The following is a 17,402-nucleotide window of genomic DNA, read 5'->3' on the forward strand; positions in this document are numbered from 1 at the left end:
TTATTTCAAAACATATTTACTCCCTATATCTGCAGCTTTCATTAGTTGGAGCATGAACAGATCATCATTTGAAACTACTTTTCATTTCATTCTATAGCTAGTATATAACATACTCACAGGAAGTTAAGAATACATCTAGATTTTGGTGCACTTCAATTCTACAGCATCAAGTCAAAAAAGAAGAGCAGTAGAAATCAGTGGCAAACTAAATGCCCCAATGCCATTAGATGTTGCTTTTTATTTTTCTCTAAATGGAGCCTATGACACAATCCCTGGGATGACACCCCACATACATGTGGGAGGAGAGAGTACTAGTTCCCTGCACTGCTTGATGTTCAATGGCTTGATGAGTTGCCACCAAAGACCTCTCTCAGGTGTAGAAGGCAACTGTGGTGTGTTCTGCCAGTGTGGGAGACTCTTACCTTGCCTAAACATTGGAAAAAACAGCATTGCTCAGACCCAAATTGAGCAAAAAGGAGATGAAGTCAAGTGTTCATGCTTTTACCTCCAGGTTGGATGGGTGCCCAGTGTCAGCCCACTCCAGCAGCCTGGTCAGACCTGGCACTGGTACGTTCATACTCCACTGGCCACAGGCTTCCTTGCATTTCATGTGCCAATTGCTATTTGGAGACCTCACGTGATTTATTCGTGAACAAAACCCAACAAAAACAAAGTAAAACACAAATCCAAATTGCTAAGCATGTGTCCTTGAGAGTTTCTGGATACTAATTGCAATGCTGATTGCTTTCCAGATTAAAAGAAAGACTGGCTCACATTCTGCTGCTGGTGGGTTTACCACTGTACTGCTCCCAGCTACCACTGTACTGCAGGAGGCTGGGCCGTGCCAAGAAAAACACTGACAGCAGTCTCACAACTCAAGTGCTCAGACAACGCAGGCCATAAAGTATCTTCTATCAGATGTTCATTTCCTTTGAATCCCTAGGTTAAATAGCATGAGAAAAGTTAGCTGAAATTAATTTAGCTGAAAAGAAAATAAGCACAAGGGGTGGTAGGAAACGAGCAACCTGAAAACTTAACACAAACTGTTGGACAAATAAGATTCCTCCTGAATGGAGATGACTTCTGAGAGGGCCTTATGCCAATGCTGAGACAGCCTAGACTATCAGATCAACATGACACAGTTACAGGCTTCAGAGGCACAAGGATTCTTCTATTCCATGATACTCCTTTACTTGTCATAGTGTCCGTTGGTCTACAGGTACCTAATTGACATAAGATTGCTCTTCTTTTTGCAAAGTACCTAAACTATTGTAGCATGCTGTTAGAAATGACATAGAGTAATAATCACACTGTTTTCAGCTTTTATTTCCAATGTGGTAGAAATTAATAATTTTCTTGTTAAGTTATTAAAAATATCCCTGTTCTACTTCAGGCTTCATTCCCCTTTAGTCTCATTGGGTTGCTGACTGCACATATGCTGCAGTTGTTAGTGGAAAGTAAATTTACCTATTTGATTTACATCCCTTGCCTCATGATCTCTTATTGTCTCTGTTTTTTTCTAAGCCCCACCTGTGCACATTATTAAGTTTTTTTGTTTGTTTAACCACTGGTGTCACATAAAAAAGATTAAAAGCTGCCATCATGGGATTTGGGCATTCTCCTGTCATAAATGTACAGCCAATATAACACCCTCGTGGCAGAAGCTGGCAGAGAAGTATCAGAATGAAAACAGGCACACTGTGTTCTGCTGACATTTGCTAGATTGATTGATTGCCTTCCACAGTTCTCTCTCTTGAAAACCTAAGTGCCTGAATAGAATAGAATAGCAAACAATAGAACAGAACAGAACAGTTCAGTTTGAAGGGTCCTACAACAATCTTCTTGTCCAACTGCCTGACCACTTTAGGGCTGACCAAAAGTTAAAGCATGTTATTAAAGGCCTTGTCCAGATGTCTCTGATGGGCTGACAGGGCCAAAGTCCTCAGAAGCTCCTTACAGGACATTCCTTCCAGCAGCCCTTTCACCAGCTTTGTTGCCCTCCTCTGGACACATTCAAGGACCTTAGCATCCTTCCTAAATTGTGGGGCCCAGAACTGCACACAGTGCTCAAGATGAGGCTGCACTGACACTGAATACAGGGAGAAATACTAGGTGCACCAGTCTCTTACTTTTTTTCTGAAAGCACTGATTTTAACTACTGTTATCTTCCTACCATAGACTCCAATGTTATCTACCTTAAAAATAATCTATTTGTTTGGTTTCAGACCTCTGGCTGATCATACTAACGAGAGGAATCAGCCTCTTTCTGCTCACTAATGAAAACCGTCCTCACATGGTCATATTATTCCTATTCCATATAAAACTGAAAGGGCAATCAGTGTTTTGCAAACATGCACAAAACTGAAGCTGCTAAGTTAGACCCTGTACCATTCCCAATGAATGAGGAATGGCAATGGCATAAAAAACCTCCCTGACTCCTATTGAAATTACACTGTTTGCTTCTGGAAAACACCAACATTACCAGAGGAAGTCCTAGAGTGGAGACAGGACTGGAGGAGCAGCTGGAGCTGAAGATCTGGTCTATGAGCAGGATTTTGCAAAGGGAAGTAGCAGCATATGTGTTATTTCTGACTCAGCAACTACTTGCTAGAGGTCCTCTCCAAGGACCTTCACCTAGAATACAGCCTTGAACAGAGGTAATATAACAGGTAAAAAATCATAATGACACTGTGTTTGGCAAAGCTGTATCTCAGCTCACACATATTCCTACAGCAGTTTCCCAAAAAAACCAAGGTATAACAGAAATAATGAAAAGAGATTGACTAGGAGGATGTTTCAGAGACTTCATTAAAAATTAAGAGACATTTGTCTTTCAAAGTCTCATATATTCTTGGACAGTAAAGAGCAGGAGGTTAGATTTCTTTGCTAACTTATTTTGCCATGGAAGGAAAGAGCCAGATGATCAGCTGATACCAATTATAAATTATTGGTCAAGATTACAGAAGGAAATGAAATATGAAGGCAGACTGATCCGATTTCTAGCAGCACTGAAGTGGAGCAGATGTGAGCATTGAGCCCTGCATGTCTTCTTTCCTCCCAGATGTCCTTTTCTCCTCTGAATGGTAGTCCATGAAGGGAAATCTTGGATTCTCAGTAAGTTCCCATAATTCAACTAGGTTTCACAATAACAGTATATATTCCTTTGCATTCTGACAGTGTGCAGAGGCCACAAAAGTCCCCAGTGAACTGGGCGTGCTAACCTCCATTCCACTTTTCTCATCATATGCATATGGAAAAGAATACTTACTGGCTGCTTGGAAGAGTCAGTACAGAACATTTACTCATGTCAAAAAAATGGGGGAAACGCTGTATTAAGGAGCTCTCTTCCAGGGTTAGATTAATTTTTCAACAAAAATATTATTTTCTGAAAGAAAGAAACCTCACTTATTTCCTCTAATTTTTTTCTGATTAACTATTTACCACTTTACACTACTGTTTCACATTAGCTCACCATTTGCCCAGAGCATCTTACCTTTTTAATACAAAGTCTACTAAAATTTCCTGTTCATTCAGCTACTTTCTTTTTTTTTCTTTTTTGCATATAGAAAACCCCTTAATGTACATGATTTTATTTCTCTTAGTTTTCTAGACACTGAATATTTCCAGAGCTCTCAGAAAAAAAAAGTATTTGACCACTCTTAAAACACATTTTAGGACATGTGCACAGTGAGGTTTTGACAAGCGTATCATGATAAGCATGGTTTAGATGCAGTGCTAATAGGTTTTTTATTTTCAAAAATCAGGTTTTTACTTTAAAATTTTTTAATTTAAAAATTACAGCTGATTTCATTGTTCATTCACAACTGCATCTGCTACAGCAATGAATCTTTCAGTTGTGCAATCACTTGCCAAGATCATCACGTAGCAGAGGGATGCAGTCAGATGGCAAACACACACATACACTAAAGCCACAGGAAGAGTGCAAATAAATAAAAAATAATCAGAGTGGGTTTTTAAATGCTGAAGCAAAAGAAAGAAATTTTATGACACTGCAGTGACAGTGGGAGGGAAGGGAAGAAGACATGTCAGAGGCAGAAGATGATAGATATGCTGCCGTTTGCAGCAATGTGGAACAAATATAAAACCTGTACTACTGTTTCCACCCTGGCAGCTTGGCTGCACTGTGCAGAATCAGATCTCCAACTGTCGCTCAATTCATTCTCATAGTCCAGAAATCAGGCCACCATGTGAGAGAGAAGGTAGCTTAAAACCATTCCCCTTTTAAGACTGAAATGGAATTACACTATTAGTGTTGCAAAAGAGTCCTTCACAGCTTAAATATCACTTCAATAGTTTCCAAAGTTTTACCAGGGATCCAGTGTTTTCCTAAAGTTTCACCTGACTGTGAGAGCCACCAACTTTTCCTTACAAAGAATACACATATCCATTTTCAGCCCTCGCAGCTATGAAGAAAAGCTGTGAAATGTGAAGCAACTTCACTCTTGAAGGTTAGAAACCAGGAGAAAAAAACAATTTTAAATCATTCTTCTTTGAAACTATTCATGATTATTCTTGGCACACAAATTTTATTCATTTTTTACTTTAACTTTGACAACAGCAGAAAAGCCATAAAAATACTTCACTCAATGCATCTTTACATCTGCAAAAGAAGTAATTAATTTAGCAAGCAAAAGGGAAAATTATTTTTGTTACTTGCTAAACAACATTCCAAACTGAAATATACATATCTTTGGTATCTTCATCTGAATGTATTTTGTACATTCTGAATATATTCTGTACATTCTGAACTTGCCACTGGCTGCTGCATGAGAGGAGTCCCGAAGAGAAGATACAAAGACTCCCTGAAACAACATCTCAGCCTTGGCCACATTGATCAACATAACTGGTCTACTCTGGCCTCCAATCGGGAGGCCTGGAGACACACCATCTATAACACTGCTGTTTCCTTTGAGAACACATGCAGGATCACTCTCGAGGAGAAAAGACAATGCAGAAAGAATCGTGTCCTGCAGAATATACCACCTAAGGAGTCTTTCTGCTGTGCCTTTTGCAATCGGACGTGCCTGTCTCGTATTGGCCTTTGTAGCCACCAGCGCGCTTGTAACAAATGTCGGTAGACCCCTTCCCAAATCCTCTGTACCAAACACAGATTTGGGCAGCACTTGTTAGTAGTGCAGTGTTAATTCAGCTAAGTTCCCAGCACTTGCAACAGATTACATATAAAGGGTCATAAGGATTCTTGAGTTACAAACCCAACTCCCAAAGTGATCAGGTACTTGAAAGATGTTACTTTAATACTTTCAAACAGTTCAGTGACTTTTAATTTAACCAAAATCCAGTTCCCTTTTGTAATAGAAAAATACTCTTCACAACACTTTTGCCAAACTCAACAAATTGGCCAAAATACGCTTAGGATCAAGCAGTCTTGATATCACTTCAAGTCTCTACAAGACAAAGTCTCTAGTGAGGAATTAGAACCACCAGCAAATGTATGCTGACACTCCTGTATTAGGTCTGGAGATAAATCCAATTTGATCCTCAGGCCTGACAATCCTAACTTAAAAAAAAAGGGAAAGGAAAAAAGTGGGGAACCTTCCTATTGATAAAGCATCTTGTAATTAGTAACACTACTGTGTTTCTCATCTACACACAGTTGAATTTTAGATTTATCATAGGCATATCATGTGATTAAGAGATTAATTTGCCTCCAGGATGTTTGCACACCAGCTCTCTTGGTGGGTGCACAGGAGGCTGAAGAGGAAGCAGGACTGTCATGCCATGAGTAAGTGGCTTCTTGAACTTCAGCCTATACAGGTAGAGGATTAAAACACAGTCATTGTAAAATTGTGCTTTATTTGTATAACAAAAAGATGATTTTCCTCTGGACTACCTGGTGTGATTTTCACCTTGGATTTTTAATATCTGAATCCTCTCTAAGTTAGAGAATTTAGAACTCTCTAAATTCTAGAAAATTGACTATGTTCTCCAAAATCTAGTTTGCATATTTATGCCATTAACAATTATTTTTTGCCTTTGTTTCATAATGTTCCTCTCATGAAATATGCCTTTGAAGTCTACTAAGTTGCTTATAAAATTAAGGACCATGTGTTCAAACATCTAAAAAATTCAATTATTTTAGGTACAGATTGTTATTGTTACCATTAAGAAAACTGCTTAAGCAGAAAGATGGAGATTAAAACCTAGAAATCCTCTTAAGTCTGCTCAAAAACAAGAAGTTATTTTAGTGAATGTTTACATATTTCATGATAGTTTTATCACTTTTTTTTTTAATTAGGACAGCTTTGAGAAATTAAGTAAGGAAGCAATTAAGTGGTTTTAGCCATATGGTGATCTCCTGAAAAGCTTCTATAAAAAAAGCCTCCTTGGTGAATCTTTCTTTACAGTCTCACAGGTGTGCAATACAAGGACTACAAAACCATCACTAGCAATATATGTTAGAATATTCTATTACATGATTGCAAAGAAGAAATGTGTTTATTTTGCAAAAAGGGGAGGGGAGGGGGAGAACAGTTGACTTGGAAGGGACCTATAATGATCATGTCCAACTGCCCAGCCACCTCAGGGTTGACCAAAAGTTAAAGCATGTTATTCAGGGCATTCAAATGACTCTGACAGGACAACAGTCACTGAAAAGCTTGGGGCACAACCACTTCTCTAGGAAGCATGTTCCAGAGTTTGACCATCCTCTTGGTAAAGAACTGTTTCCTAATGCCCAGTCTAAACCTCCTGTAACAAACACAGCTTTGAACCATTCCCATGTGTCCTGTCACTGGATCCCAGGGAGAAGAGCTCAGCACCTTCCTATCCATTTCCCCTCCTCAGGAAGCTGCAGAGAGCAATGAGGTCATCCCTCAGCCTCCTTATCTCAGAGAATCACAGAATATGCTGAGCTGGAAGGGACCCACAAGGATCACCAAGTCCAACTCCTTCCTGGTCCTGCACCATTCCCAAGAGCCACACCATGTCCCCAAGAGTATTGCCTTAACACTTCTTGAATTCTGTCAGGTTTGGTGCTGTGACCACTTCCCTGGGAGCCTGTTCCAGTGTCCAACGACCCTCTGGGCAAAGAACCTTTTCCTAATATTCAACCTAAACATCCCCTGACACAACTTCAGGCCATTCCGTTAAGTCCTGTCACTGGTTATCACAGAGAAGTGATCAGTGCCTGCCTCTCCTCTTCCCCTCATGAGGAAGTTGTGGACTGCAATGAGGTCTCCCCTCAGTCTACTCTTCTCCAGGCTGAACAGACCAAGTGACCTCAGCCGCTCCTCATACGGCTTCCCCTCAAGGCCCTTCACCATCTTCATTGCCCTCTTTTGGACACTCTCTAACAGCTTAATATCTTGCTTCCATTGTGGTGCCCAGAACCGCACACAATATTCAAGGTGAGGCTGCACCAGTGCAGAGCAGAGTGGGACAATCCCCCCCCTTGACTGGCTGGTGATGCTCTGCCTGATGCCCCCTAGGACACGGTTGGCCCTCCTGGCTGCTGCAGCACTGCTGACTCATATTCAACTTGCCATTGACAAGGGCCCCCAAGTTCCCTTCCACAGCACTGCTTTCCAGCACCTCAGTCTATATGATCCGGGGTTGCCCCATCACAAGTGTAGAATCTTCAAACTAGACAAGCCCAGAGTTTTCAGCCATATCCCACTGGACATTCCTTCCAGCCCTTTCATCAGCTTTGCTGCCCTTCTTCAGAAGTATTCAAGAATCTTGATATTCTTCTTAAATTGTGGGACCCAGAACTTCTCATAGTGCTCAAGATGAGGACACACCAATACTGAATACAGCAGAGTAATCACCTCTGTTGACCAACTGGTTATGCTGTGTTTGACGCAACCAGGAAGCAGTTTTACCTCTTGTCTGCCAGAGAACATTGCTGGCTTCTATCAAACCTGCTGCCAACCAGCACCCCCAGGACCCTTCCTACAAGTCAAATAATAGTCCATATCTTGGAATAAGTAAAAGATTAATTAAATTCTAAGTAGGAGTTTTGGGCTTTAACTGTGACAGATGCTGTGTTTGCGCCTGGAGAGTAGGGTAGTTGCTCACTCAACACAGAAAGTGTTAGTACAAACATTCCCAAGATGCTGGGGAAAGAAAGCAAAAATGGCAACTTTAGGAGAGATGGACCCTTCCAGAAGTTCCTTCCATGATGACAACCAAACTGCCCTGAAATGGGAGCGGCTGACCGGCTTTATGGATATAGCCCAGGGCTGCATTTAAATACAGAAATTCATCATTGGCCACAGCTCTTAAGTGACCATGAAACGCTAGTGGTAAATGGAATAATAGTTCAAAATGGGGGATTTATTAGTTCTATTCTCATTTCAGATTATATTCACTCTAGGGGCAAGGACAGCTGTCCTGAAATTATTTCCTTCTGATTGGGAACAGCAGGGTTAGGTTACTTCACAGGTTACTATGGCATGCCCAATACAGGGTATTTGCTAACAGGCAATCAGAAAGTGCCTGAGCACAATCAACTGACTACACCCAGCAACATTAGAACATTGGACAATGGGAGTAAAACCTAAGAACTTAAACTGTTTTAAAATTAGCTTTAAATTGTTTCTATTTCAGTATTTAATACTGACTGAAAGCTTTCAGTTGACACAGTGTTGGGGGAAAAAAAACAAGTTTTCTTCATATCTTTTTAAACAATGATTTTTTTCTTTGCAAATATAATCCAATTTTTATTTTGGCTTTCTCTGTAACTCGGACTTTTATTTCAAAGTCTCATTTTTTGTCAGAGCAGTGAAGAAAACTCAATTTAAGATAGAACCTCAGGCATGCAGTATATATCAAATAAAACTGAAAACATATTTCTTCCCCATTTCCCACGCTATAAACAAGATGAATACTTCAGTACACACATGCACAAATTCCACAGTCCTGGCCAGCATGAAGTAACAAAATGAGGGAAGTTTTGAAAATTAAACTTAAGCAACCTCAGTCCCCTGTCCTCCCAGGACTCAACACCTTGTGCTGCCCTTTGTCTGGAGACAAGTGCATGCAGGCGAGAAGCCCCCTTAGCCACCGTTCATCACCCCATGAGAAAAGAAGTGCAGTGTCACAGCTGGAAGGACATGAATAAGCCCTTCTGATGTAGTCCTCTGCCTACAGATTACCCATCAATTAGGTTTGGCAGCTCGGGTCTGAGATTGAGGTAACAAGTAACATGTTTGGTCCAGATGAGAAAGGTGTGGAGGGCTCAATGTTAGTGCAGTGGCATGCTCCCCTTGGCATGCCTTCGGCAGTACCAGTGTCCCTGGAGCTGTAGCCTTAGTGGTTCCCAGAACCCTAACCCTAATCCTAAAGACAGCTGGGGGCTGAGGATGAGGTCTGCAATACCATGTTTGGCCAGGCAGAGAAATGACTAAACCAAGGTATCACACAGAAGACAACACTTCTGTTATAAGCAATAAACTGCTTTACATTCACAGCCTCCCAAGGGGAGGTGCGGAATTGGTTCAATCCCCTCAGCTCCCTACATTACATCTATCTCAATATATATTTATAACATTCTAAGAAAGTATATAATTGCAACCACTGCAGAATAAATTCATATTCATTAGTTCCTACAAAAATATGATAGACATCATATATTAAGAATAGAAAGCATAAACAAACCACAGATTACTTTAATTTCTCTGATATAAAGCACTGAAAGGATTGTGTGCTGTAGAAGAGAACCCTGCCAAACTAAGGGGGCATGCCTGGGCACTGAAGAATTAATCATTTGTTTAAGTTTGTGGAACAGGAGACCAAGAGAATTGTAGAGACTAATACAGTTAATTTTTTCCAAAATGGTGAAAGAGGTGCCTGGTAGGGCTTTCCCATGTCCCTTTGATTGCACCACTGCATCTTTTTTTTCCTTTTCTTCCCAGATTCAAGTTATTCAGTATTTAAACTGCACTCTTTCTTTTAAAATAACCTCTCAAGGATCAGACCATGCAGCCTCATGCAGCCCTTGGCTGAGGCAATGCTCCCAAAATTACATAAAAATGGGAGCCGTGCCCAAGAAAGGACTATAGGATTCAGCTGTATGTGAAGAAAAGGCTTGAAATTATGGACCATGGTATCAGGATAAGACTTTATATTTCAAACATATATTTATTCTTTTCACTAAATCACCAAAGAGTATGGGGAGAAGTGGGGGATATCACTGTAGAAAACCATATGGTACTTAGATTTCCAAGCCAGAATTATGTATACTAAATATTTACAGAATCCAGTGATATTCTCTTCTTTCTGTTTATTCCTTACATGTCACCCAGAGCAACTCTGGCCTAGCACCAGTCAAATATCCAAGCAAGTTACAGGCAATCTAAGCATGGGGAAAGAGAGAAAACAGATCACCAGTAGGCTCGTAATTAGCAACCTAAACCTGGAAGGAGGTGCTTGGGAAGTGCTTCTGATGCATCTGGATTCCAGCCCTCACCCCACGTCACGAGTGGTTTCAGAAATTGAGTTCTTAGTCTCTGCAAGGGGTAGGGAAGACATACATAGTATTTTTGGCTAGACTGAGCAGGGGCATATGTGGAGCAGCTGCAAAAGCAGACATCCATCTGCTCTCAGAGACCAACATAGGAACAAAAATGCATCTCAGCGATGACAGCTAACTTGCTCCTGGTGTCTACTGGGTAAGCTCTGTCTTCCTACCTGTGGCATGCAGGGCTGTTGTGTTTATTTTACCTCAGACAAGAACAATGCAGTGTCCTACTTATCACCTTGTGCTTAGAAGAGTACTTGAAGGAGCTACTGAGGTACACAGAAGATCTTAATAAGAGTCAATCTTCTTATCCAAGGTCTAGCCTTGACATAGAAATCTTCAGGTCTTTTCCTCTTTCCTCAGCAGTCTTATTCCCTTCCCTGCTCCTACCTGCTTTCCCTTTCCCTTTCCTTTCAGTGTAAGAGCTAGCTACCCAATCCCCAACTAGCCCTTCATTCTTCAGGAATAATAAAAGGATTTTAAAAAGCATAAGGAGCCCAATACACAGTACTTTACTAAAAGGTGCAGCTTTCACTGCCAATTACCCTCAGCATCAATTTAGACAGAATGTGAGATGCTACTTGTTGAACATTCTGCATAGATGTTGTTGCTATACAAAGTATGGTGCAGACAGGTCTTATTAGTATTATGTAGAGTGGAAGTCACCTACTTTTGCATATATACATAGACAACTTCAGATTTATAATAAATTTTTGCATACCACAAAAATAACAATAATTTCAGAATCAGATTGATGATATCAACCAAACGAAAGTTGTATCTTCAATACGGAAAATTCTTCCATTTTTATAATTACAATTTACTATGAAATTGGTACACAAAAGTTCCTTTCTCCATGTCACTGAAACAGCTATTTACAATGAAAAACATACTTACCAAATTTTGCCAAAAGTGTAATAACCACACATCTGTTATTCTTCAAATACATATTTTCTAAAACAGTTGGTATTTACTTAACATATAATAACAGTTATTAAATCATTCTTAAGTCTGTTTTGTGGAACTGTAATGTAAAGCATTACACATATAGGAGAAACATCACGGGAACAAACGTAAAAAGGGAATAGGAGTGTTGTTAGTAGCTGAGTAGTTACTAGTCACATTAGAAACTACAACTCAGAGAAGCATAGTAAGAGGAAGACTGGAAGTCTGGAAACCCCACAGAACAATGGGTTTTAAGAGGTCCGATGCCTTCCATTTAAAGTTTTGAAATTATTAGACAATTTATAGGTCAACAAATATGTAATAACAGAAGACATTTCTGTAATCATTATTAAATCTACTAGACAAGGACATAAGCTTCATCATCTGGTGGCTCAAATTAGAGAAATTTAGGTGTTTAAAGAAGTCCTTCTTTTGGTTTTAATTTTCTGCACTGTGGTATCATTTCTACAGCTGCATTTCCCCGGTACTGGCTGTGGCTCGTTCCAGGCTCTGCATTGCAAGCCTCACCCCAGCCATGAGCTGGAAAAACACTACTGACTGCATTACAGGATAAGACCAGCTCCATGACTGACCTGACCCTCTTTCCTTTTGAATTTTAACAGGTATTGTGCATTAAGCTCTTCTAATTGTCAGTGTAGCCAGGAAACAAGCACAGTCACTGTTAATTGTTCATAACTATTTCACTTGAAATCTCAAATGAGCCTCCTAGCAACAGGACAAGAGGAAATGGCCTCCAGCTGAACCAGGGGAGGTTCAAGTTGGATATCAGGAAGAATTTCTTCACTGAAAAGGATGGTTAAACATGGGAAGGGGTTGCCCAGGGAAGTTGTAGAGTCACTATCCCTGGACATGTTCAAGAAACAACTGGATGTGGTACTTAATGCTATGGTTTAGTTGACATGAAGGTGTTTGCTCAAAGATGAACTTGGAGGTCTTTTCCAACCTTAATGATTCTATGATTCTATGATATACATTGGGTCCTGAATGTGACCGAAAATATCATAAGTCTGTGAGATGAACAATGCCTTCTAAAACATATTTTTATCATTTTGGGAACAAACTACAGCAGAGCTGGCTGCTTTACAGACATTTTTATGAGTATTTTATGAGTATTTTTATGAGAAGCCCCAATAATGAACAATAATTCCTATGTTAACATTTGCAAAAAAAGCCATCATACTTAACCATAAATCTACATTTTTTTTTTTGCTTATTAAAGATTATTAAAGAAACCATTAAGGTACCAGCTTGCTTGACATTAAGGTATCACTCATGCTCAGCATTTTTGCTGAGCTTTTTTTGTTTCTTGTAGGACAGTACTATACAAGCTAGTATTTTCCATAATTCTGAAAATGTGTCCACAATTTTCTTCAGAAAATACAGTCAGGGACTGCAGTCTATATTATCTTGGACAAAGGTGATGACTACCATAGTATGTTACAATTAGCTAATTTGTACTGTCTTGAAAAACAATCAATAATATAAAGGCTTTCATTTAAATCTATCAAACCCACATACACCCTTTTTAATTGAAAAGCTCTTAACTACACTCATTTCCTGGATATAAAGCTACTTTACTCGAGCTCCAGCATTTTTAATTTCCCTCGCACTGAAAAGCAGCATCCTGAGCTCACAAGTAATGCTTACATAAAAGCCTCACAGTCAGATCTCTTGGTGCCACAATGTTTTTCAGGATATGAAGACGACAGCAATGTAAACACTCTACCATTGCAGAATAAACACCATGTAGCCACAAAAGAGTGGTGACATCACCTGTAAATTATCTGGGCTTAATTTTCTGTAGTGTAAACTGACTGTCCATATCTTCTGTTCCTCAACCCACTCTAAAACGGTTTAGAGAAGAACATTTTGTATGAATCTTCCAGTTTTAAAGAAAAGATTATTCCTCCTTAGGACATTACTCCCTTTTGCATGTAAAATCTTAGTTCCTCCTGAATGAGAATGTCCTTGCTCAAACAACACATTCAAATGCTATTGATATTCCACAGCTAACTCAGGTGTGCATAAGTCAACAGCTTGCAGAGAATATGTTTTTAAATAGCAAAGCCTGTTGCTGCTGCTTCTTTTCCTGGAGTTGATACAAATAACATAAGAACAGCTGTATTGGATCAGAGTTAATACAGATGTAGCCCACTATCCTGTCTCTGTCAGTGGCCAAAAAGGGATTCCTACTGAAAAGAATAAGATTAGGGAAAGCACATAGTAATACATACCCAGAATAATCTCTCAGGTCTGAGAGATTTGCAGACCTGGGATTTCTACTTCTGTGACCACAGGTTAAGTGTAATTCTATCAACTAAGTGTTACATATAGCAATATGTATCCCTTTGTTTACTTCGGAATTTATTCCAATATAAAAAATACCTTAAGCAATAACATAAAATATGATATTAAGCAAATATTGTTATAAAGGAGTCCACACTGAACTTTGCATATATGTTACTCATCAGTCTTTTAGTCAACCAACTTGAGAAGATGTGAATGCCTTGTCCCTGGAATTGTTTAAGGCCAATTTTGGTGGGGGTCTGAACAACTTGGTGTAGTGAAAGGTGTTTCTGCCCATAGCAGCAGGGTTGGAATTGGATGATGTTTAAGGTCCCTTCTATTCTGTGATTCTACGATTCTATAATATATCCATGTCATAAAAATGCTCGTGTTAAAAATATAGGTAAGATGACGAATATTAACCCCAAATCTTAATTGCTCTATCTGTGTGAAGGATTTAATCTTTCTTTTTTTCTCTTTGCTGGTTCTCTGAAAAAGCTGGTAAGAGAACATACTTGTTCTGTGATTATGGCAAGCCAAGTGCATTCAAACCTTCACCCCATCTGTGCTAACTAACGTGCTGCTTCAAATCAAATTACTCTAGGATGACAAGCAGCCTCTCAAGGTACAGAAGTGACATTTGAGAGCCTTTCTGCTTTTCAAACTAGAGAGGCAATAATGGGATCTGCACAGTAATCTCTTCTACATATTTACCTCCTCTCAGACAGGCTTCTCAGTCTATCAAGGATGCTTCATCTTTCATATGGTACATACATTGCATATACACAGCTATCATGGGTTCTCTTTCTTGCTTTGAAACTCAGTTAAAAAAACATTGACCATTTTCTGTTGATACTTTCAAACCACAGACCCAAGGTATCAATTCATTCTAGCACTCCTCAAAATTTTGTTTTTTTCTATTCTGATGGAGACAAGCAGGACCAACAGGTGCTAATTCATAATTTGGGTGATGGAAGAATCAATAGTTTACCGTAGTGCCTTTCAGACATGTTTGATGTCACGCAGAATGAAAGGTACCAAATCAAGGTACCAAATTGCATGTAACTTGGGAAAAAAGCACCATCTGTGAAAAATAACCTTTCAAGAATATCAAAAGCAGCCACTGAGAATGTGTAATTTTCACTAATATCAAAAACTTTGCTTAAGTGGAGGGCAGACTCTTTTGCTCACCATTTGTAGAAAAATAAACATGACATTGAGCATCTGAATCCCAACATCAGATCACTTTTTACTGGGCTTGGCCTAGTTTAATTTACAAGACAAACATATGTTTGTGGTATGATGACCTTGTGGTTAAGCCTTTCTACAAGAAATTCTTGCACTTGAGGAATTTTGCATATTGAATTTTCCTGTGATGATGAATAGCTCCCTGACATCTTTGGACCTCTTTCAATTCCATTTACTTTTGTCAAAAGTTTCGTGGAAAAAATAATATAAGTGAGAGCAATATTTTCATTCATAAGTAAGACTTGTGCCCAAATGGTGTGTCCCTTTTTTTAATACTAGCATGCTGTATAGTTGCCAACAAAAAACCACCACAAACCAAGTTCATATGGTGAATAAATTGCTTCAGATCGACTGGGGAAAGAGAAGAGGACACAAACAGAAAAGCTGAACACATGTGTGCATGACACTGCATGACTTCCTTTCTAAATTTGAGGTCATTGATAAATTCAGTCAACTAAAATAAATAATTCTGCAAATTCACCCATGCAGTTTTTCTTCCTTTACTTTTTGCACTGGTAAGGAAATAAATTTATGGCTTACCTTTCAAAACCAATCTGCCGTAATGTTTTCTCCCATGTTGAACCTATACAAAGAGAGAAAAAACAAACATCCTCAGTGAAGAACCTTTTTGGTATGAACACTCTTACTCTACTCCTTTCCTTGTGCAGCTGGGGCCATAAGGAGATTTTTCCACCCCTACAGAAGTACTTGTAAATAACATCTGTTTTCCCCCGAGTGAAGAACTGTTGAGAGAGGCTACCACTGGCTGACATAACTGTGTGGAGGGGTATCAGCCTATATAACTCCTTTACATTGCAAAGCAGATAGTCACTGCTACAGTTCACCGCAATTCCAAGGGTGGTCTCCTCTGCTAGAGCAATGTGATCTGTTCTTGACTCCTGAAAGTGCTGAGTTGGCATCTCACATCACGCACTCTTCACATTTCAGCTTTTCATTTTACTGTAGTGTTCGCATGATTCCTGCTGAAAGCTTTACAGCTCCTTCTGAAATCCAGGTCTTTTCATTTTAAGCAAAAGCATGAAGACGGATTTCTGCTTTATTGTTTAACCCTTCATACTGACAAAAACAGCTGCAAAGGACTCTTTCTCAAAACCCCACAAACTACTCAAATACACAGACTCATTCAAAGAATTGTCCTCAGTATTTCTGATACACTTAATACAGATTTTACCTAGATTTTCTCCAAAATAACTCCCCCCCCCCTCCAAGTATTAGGTGAGCAGTTGGCAGGTTTTCTTGCTGATTGCCAGTCTCTTTTTTTCCTACCATTATTTGGTCATTATAAATACAGGCTACTAAGTGCAAAAATATCTCAAGTCATGCAGGTCTGAAGGCAAATATGTAGGAGGACATGAAGCTGGTTCAGAGTTTGCTCTCTGACTTTTTACACTACTGTGGGAAATGCAATAGAACTGAATGCCATGTAAGCAACTACAATTCTTTTTGAATGATTCATCTGAATCATTCACTGAAATCTCAAAATCAGAGAAGAGACAGTAATTCCAATTCCTGATGCATTCCATCACCCAAAGGGAAATATAAATTAGGAAAATTTAAAAAGGTTCCCTGTGAGTGACATTGAGTAGCACCACAGAAACTCAGAGACAAGTAGAAATGTCACCAAGAAGTACTGAGAAAGAGCGGAAATACATGAAGGGAAGCAACTTTGTCTGACTTAAATCAGTAGAATTTCAGGATTAGATGCATATTGTGAAGCATGTGTTTATACACAGACTATAACAAAATCATGGATTAGATTCTTTCTACAGACAATCCAAGTCCTACTTGACAAATTGGTATGGAGAAAAGTGGTGACATAATACTATCAATCAGAAAAACCTTTGCATATGTATCCCTTAACATCATTAACTTTCCATTCTGTTAAAGGAATCAATGACCTGCCATGTCTGTAGTATAGTATTTATCTCTAATCTGCAACATGTTAAATATTTGTCTAAGACCTAGTAAATGCTTTCCTTTGAACTTGGGACACTTCCTGACAATCCAGATAAGCATCTAAAAACTCAAGTTCTAAGAAATTTTGGGGTTGAGTGTTTTTTGTTTCATTTTTTTTGTTTATTTGCTTGCTTTGTTTATTTTTCGTGGGGTTTTGTTTTGTTTTGTTTAGGGTTTTTTGTTTGGTTTTGGTTCTGGTTTTGGGTTTTTTTTGACATATCAACTGAATTCTTTCTACTCCATTGACTAAACTTTGCAGTTTAGTCCAAGAAGAATGTGCTAAATTTCTAATATAATGACACAATTTCTGTGTACAATACTATATAGTATTGTACAGTATCTGGTTTGTAAATCACAGCCTAAGCAAATAAAAATCAAAATTAATAAAACCCAAAAAGTTAATTTCCTTATAAGCCTATGGTGT

At 39.1% G+C, this 17,402-nt stretch overlaps 1 protein-coding gene across 1 annotated transcript in view; it reads right to left on the reverse strand.

Annotated features, from left to right (window-relative positions):
- The window catches only part of PIEZO2 (piezo type mechanosensitive ion channel component 2), a 296,094-nt gene that overhangs the window by 141,132 nt on the left and 137,560 nt on the right, over positions 1-17,402 (reverse strand). The window contains exon 5 of the mRNA XM_029959391.1: positions 15,542-15,584. Within this exon, the coding sequence (XP_029815251.1) occupies positions 15,542-15,584 (43 nt within the window). The remainder of the gene's footprint in view (positions 1-15,541; positions 15,585-17,402) is intronic.

Source organism: Manacus vitellinus, unplaced genomic scaffold (genome assembly GCF_001715985.3).
Source record: "Manacus vitellinus isolate BGI_N305 unplaced genomic scaffold, ASM171598v3 scaffold_1_pilon, whole genome shotgun sequence".
NCBI lineage: Eukaryota > Metazoa > Chordata > Aves > Passeriformes > Pipridae > Manacus > Manacus vitellinus.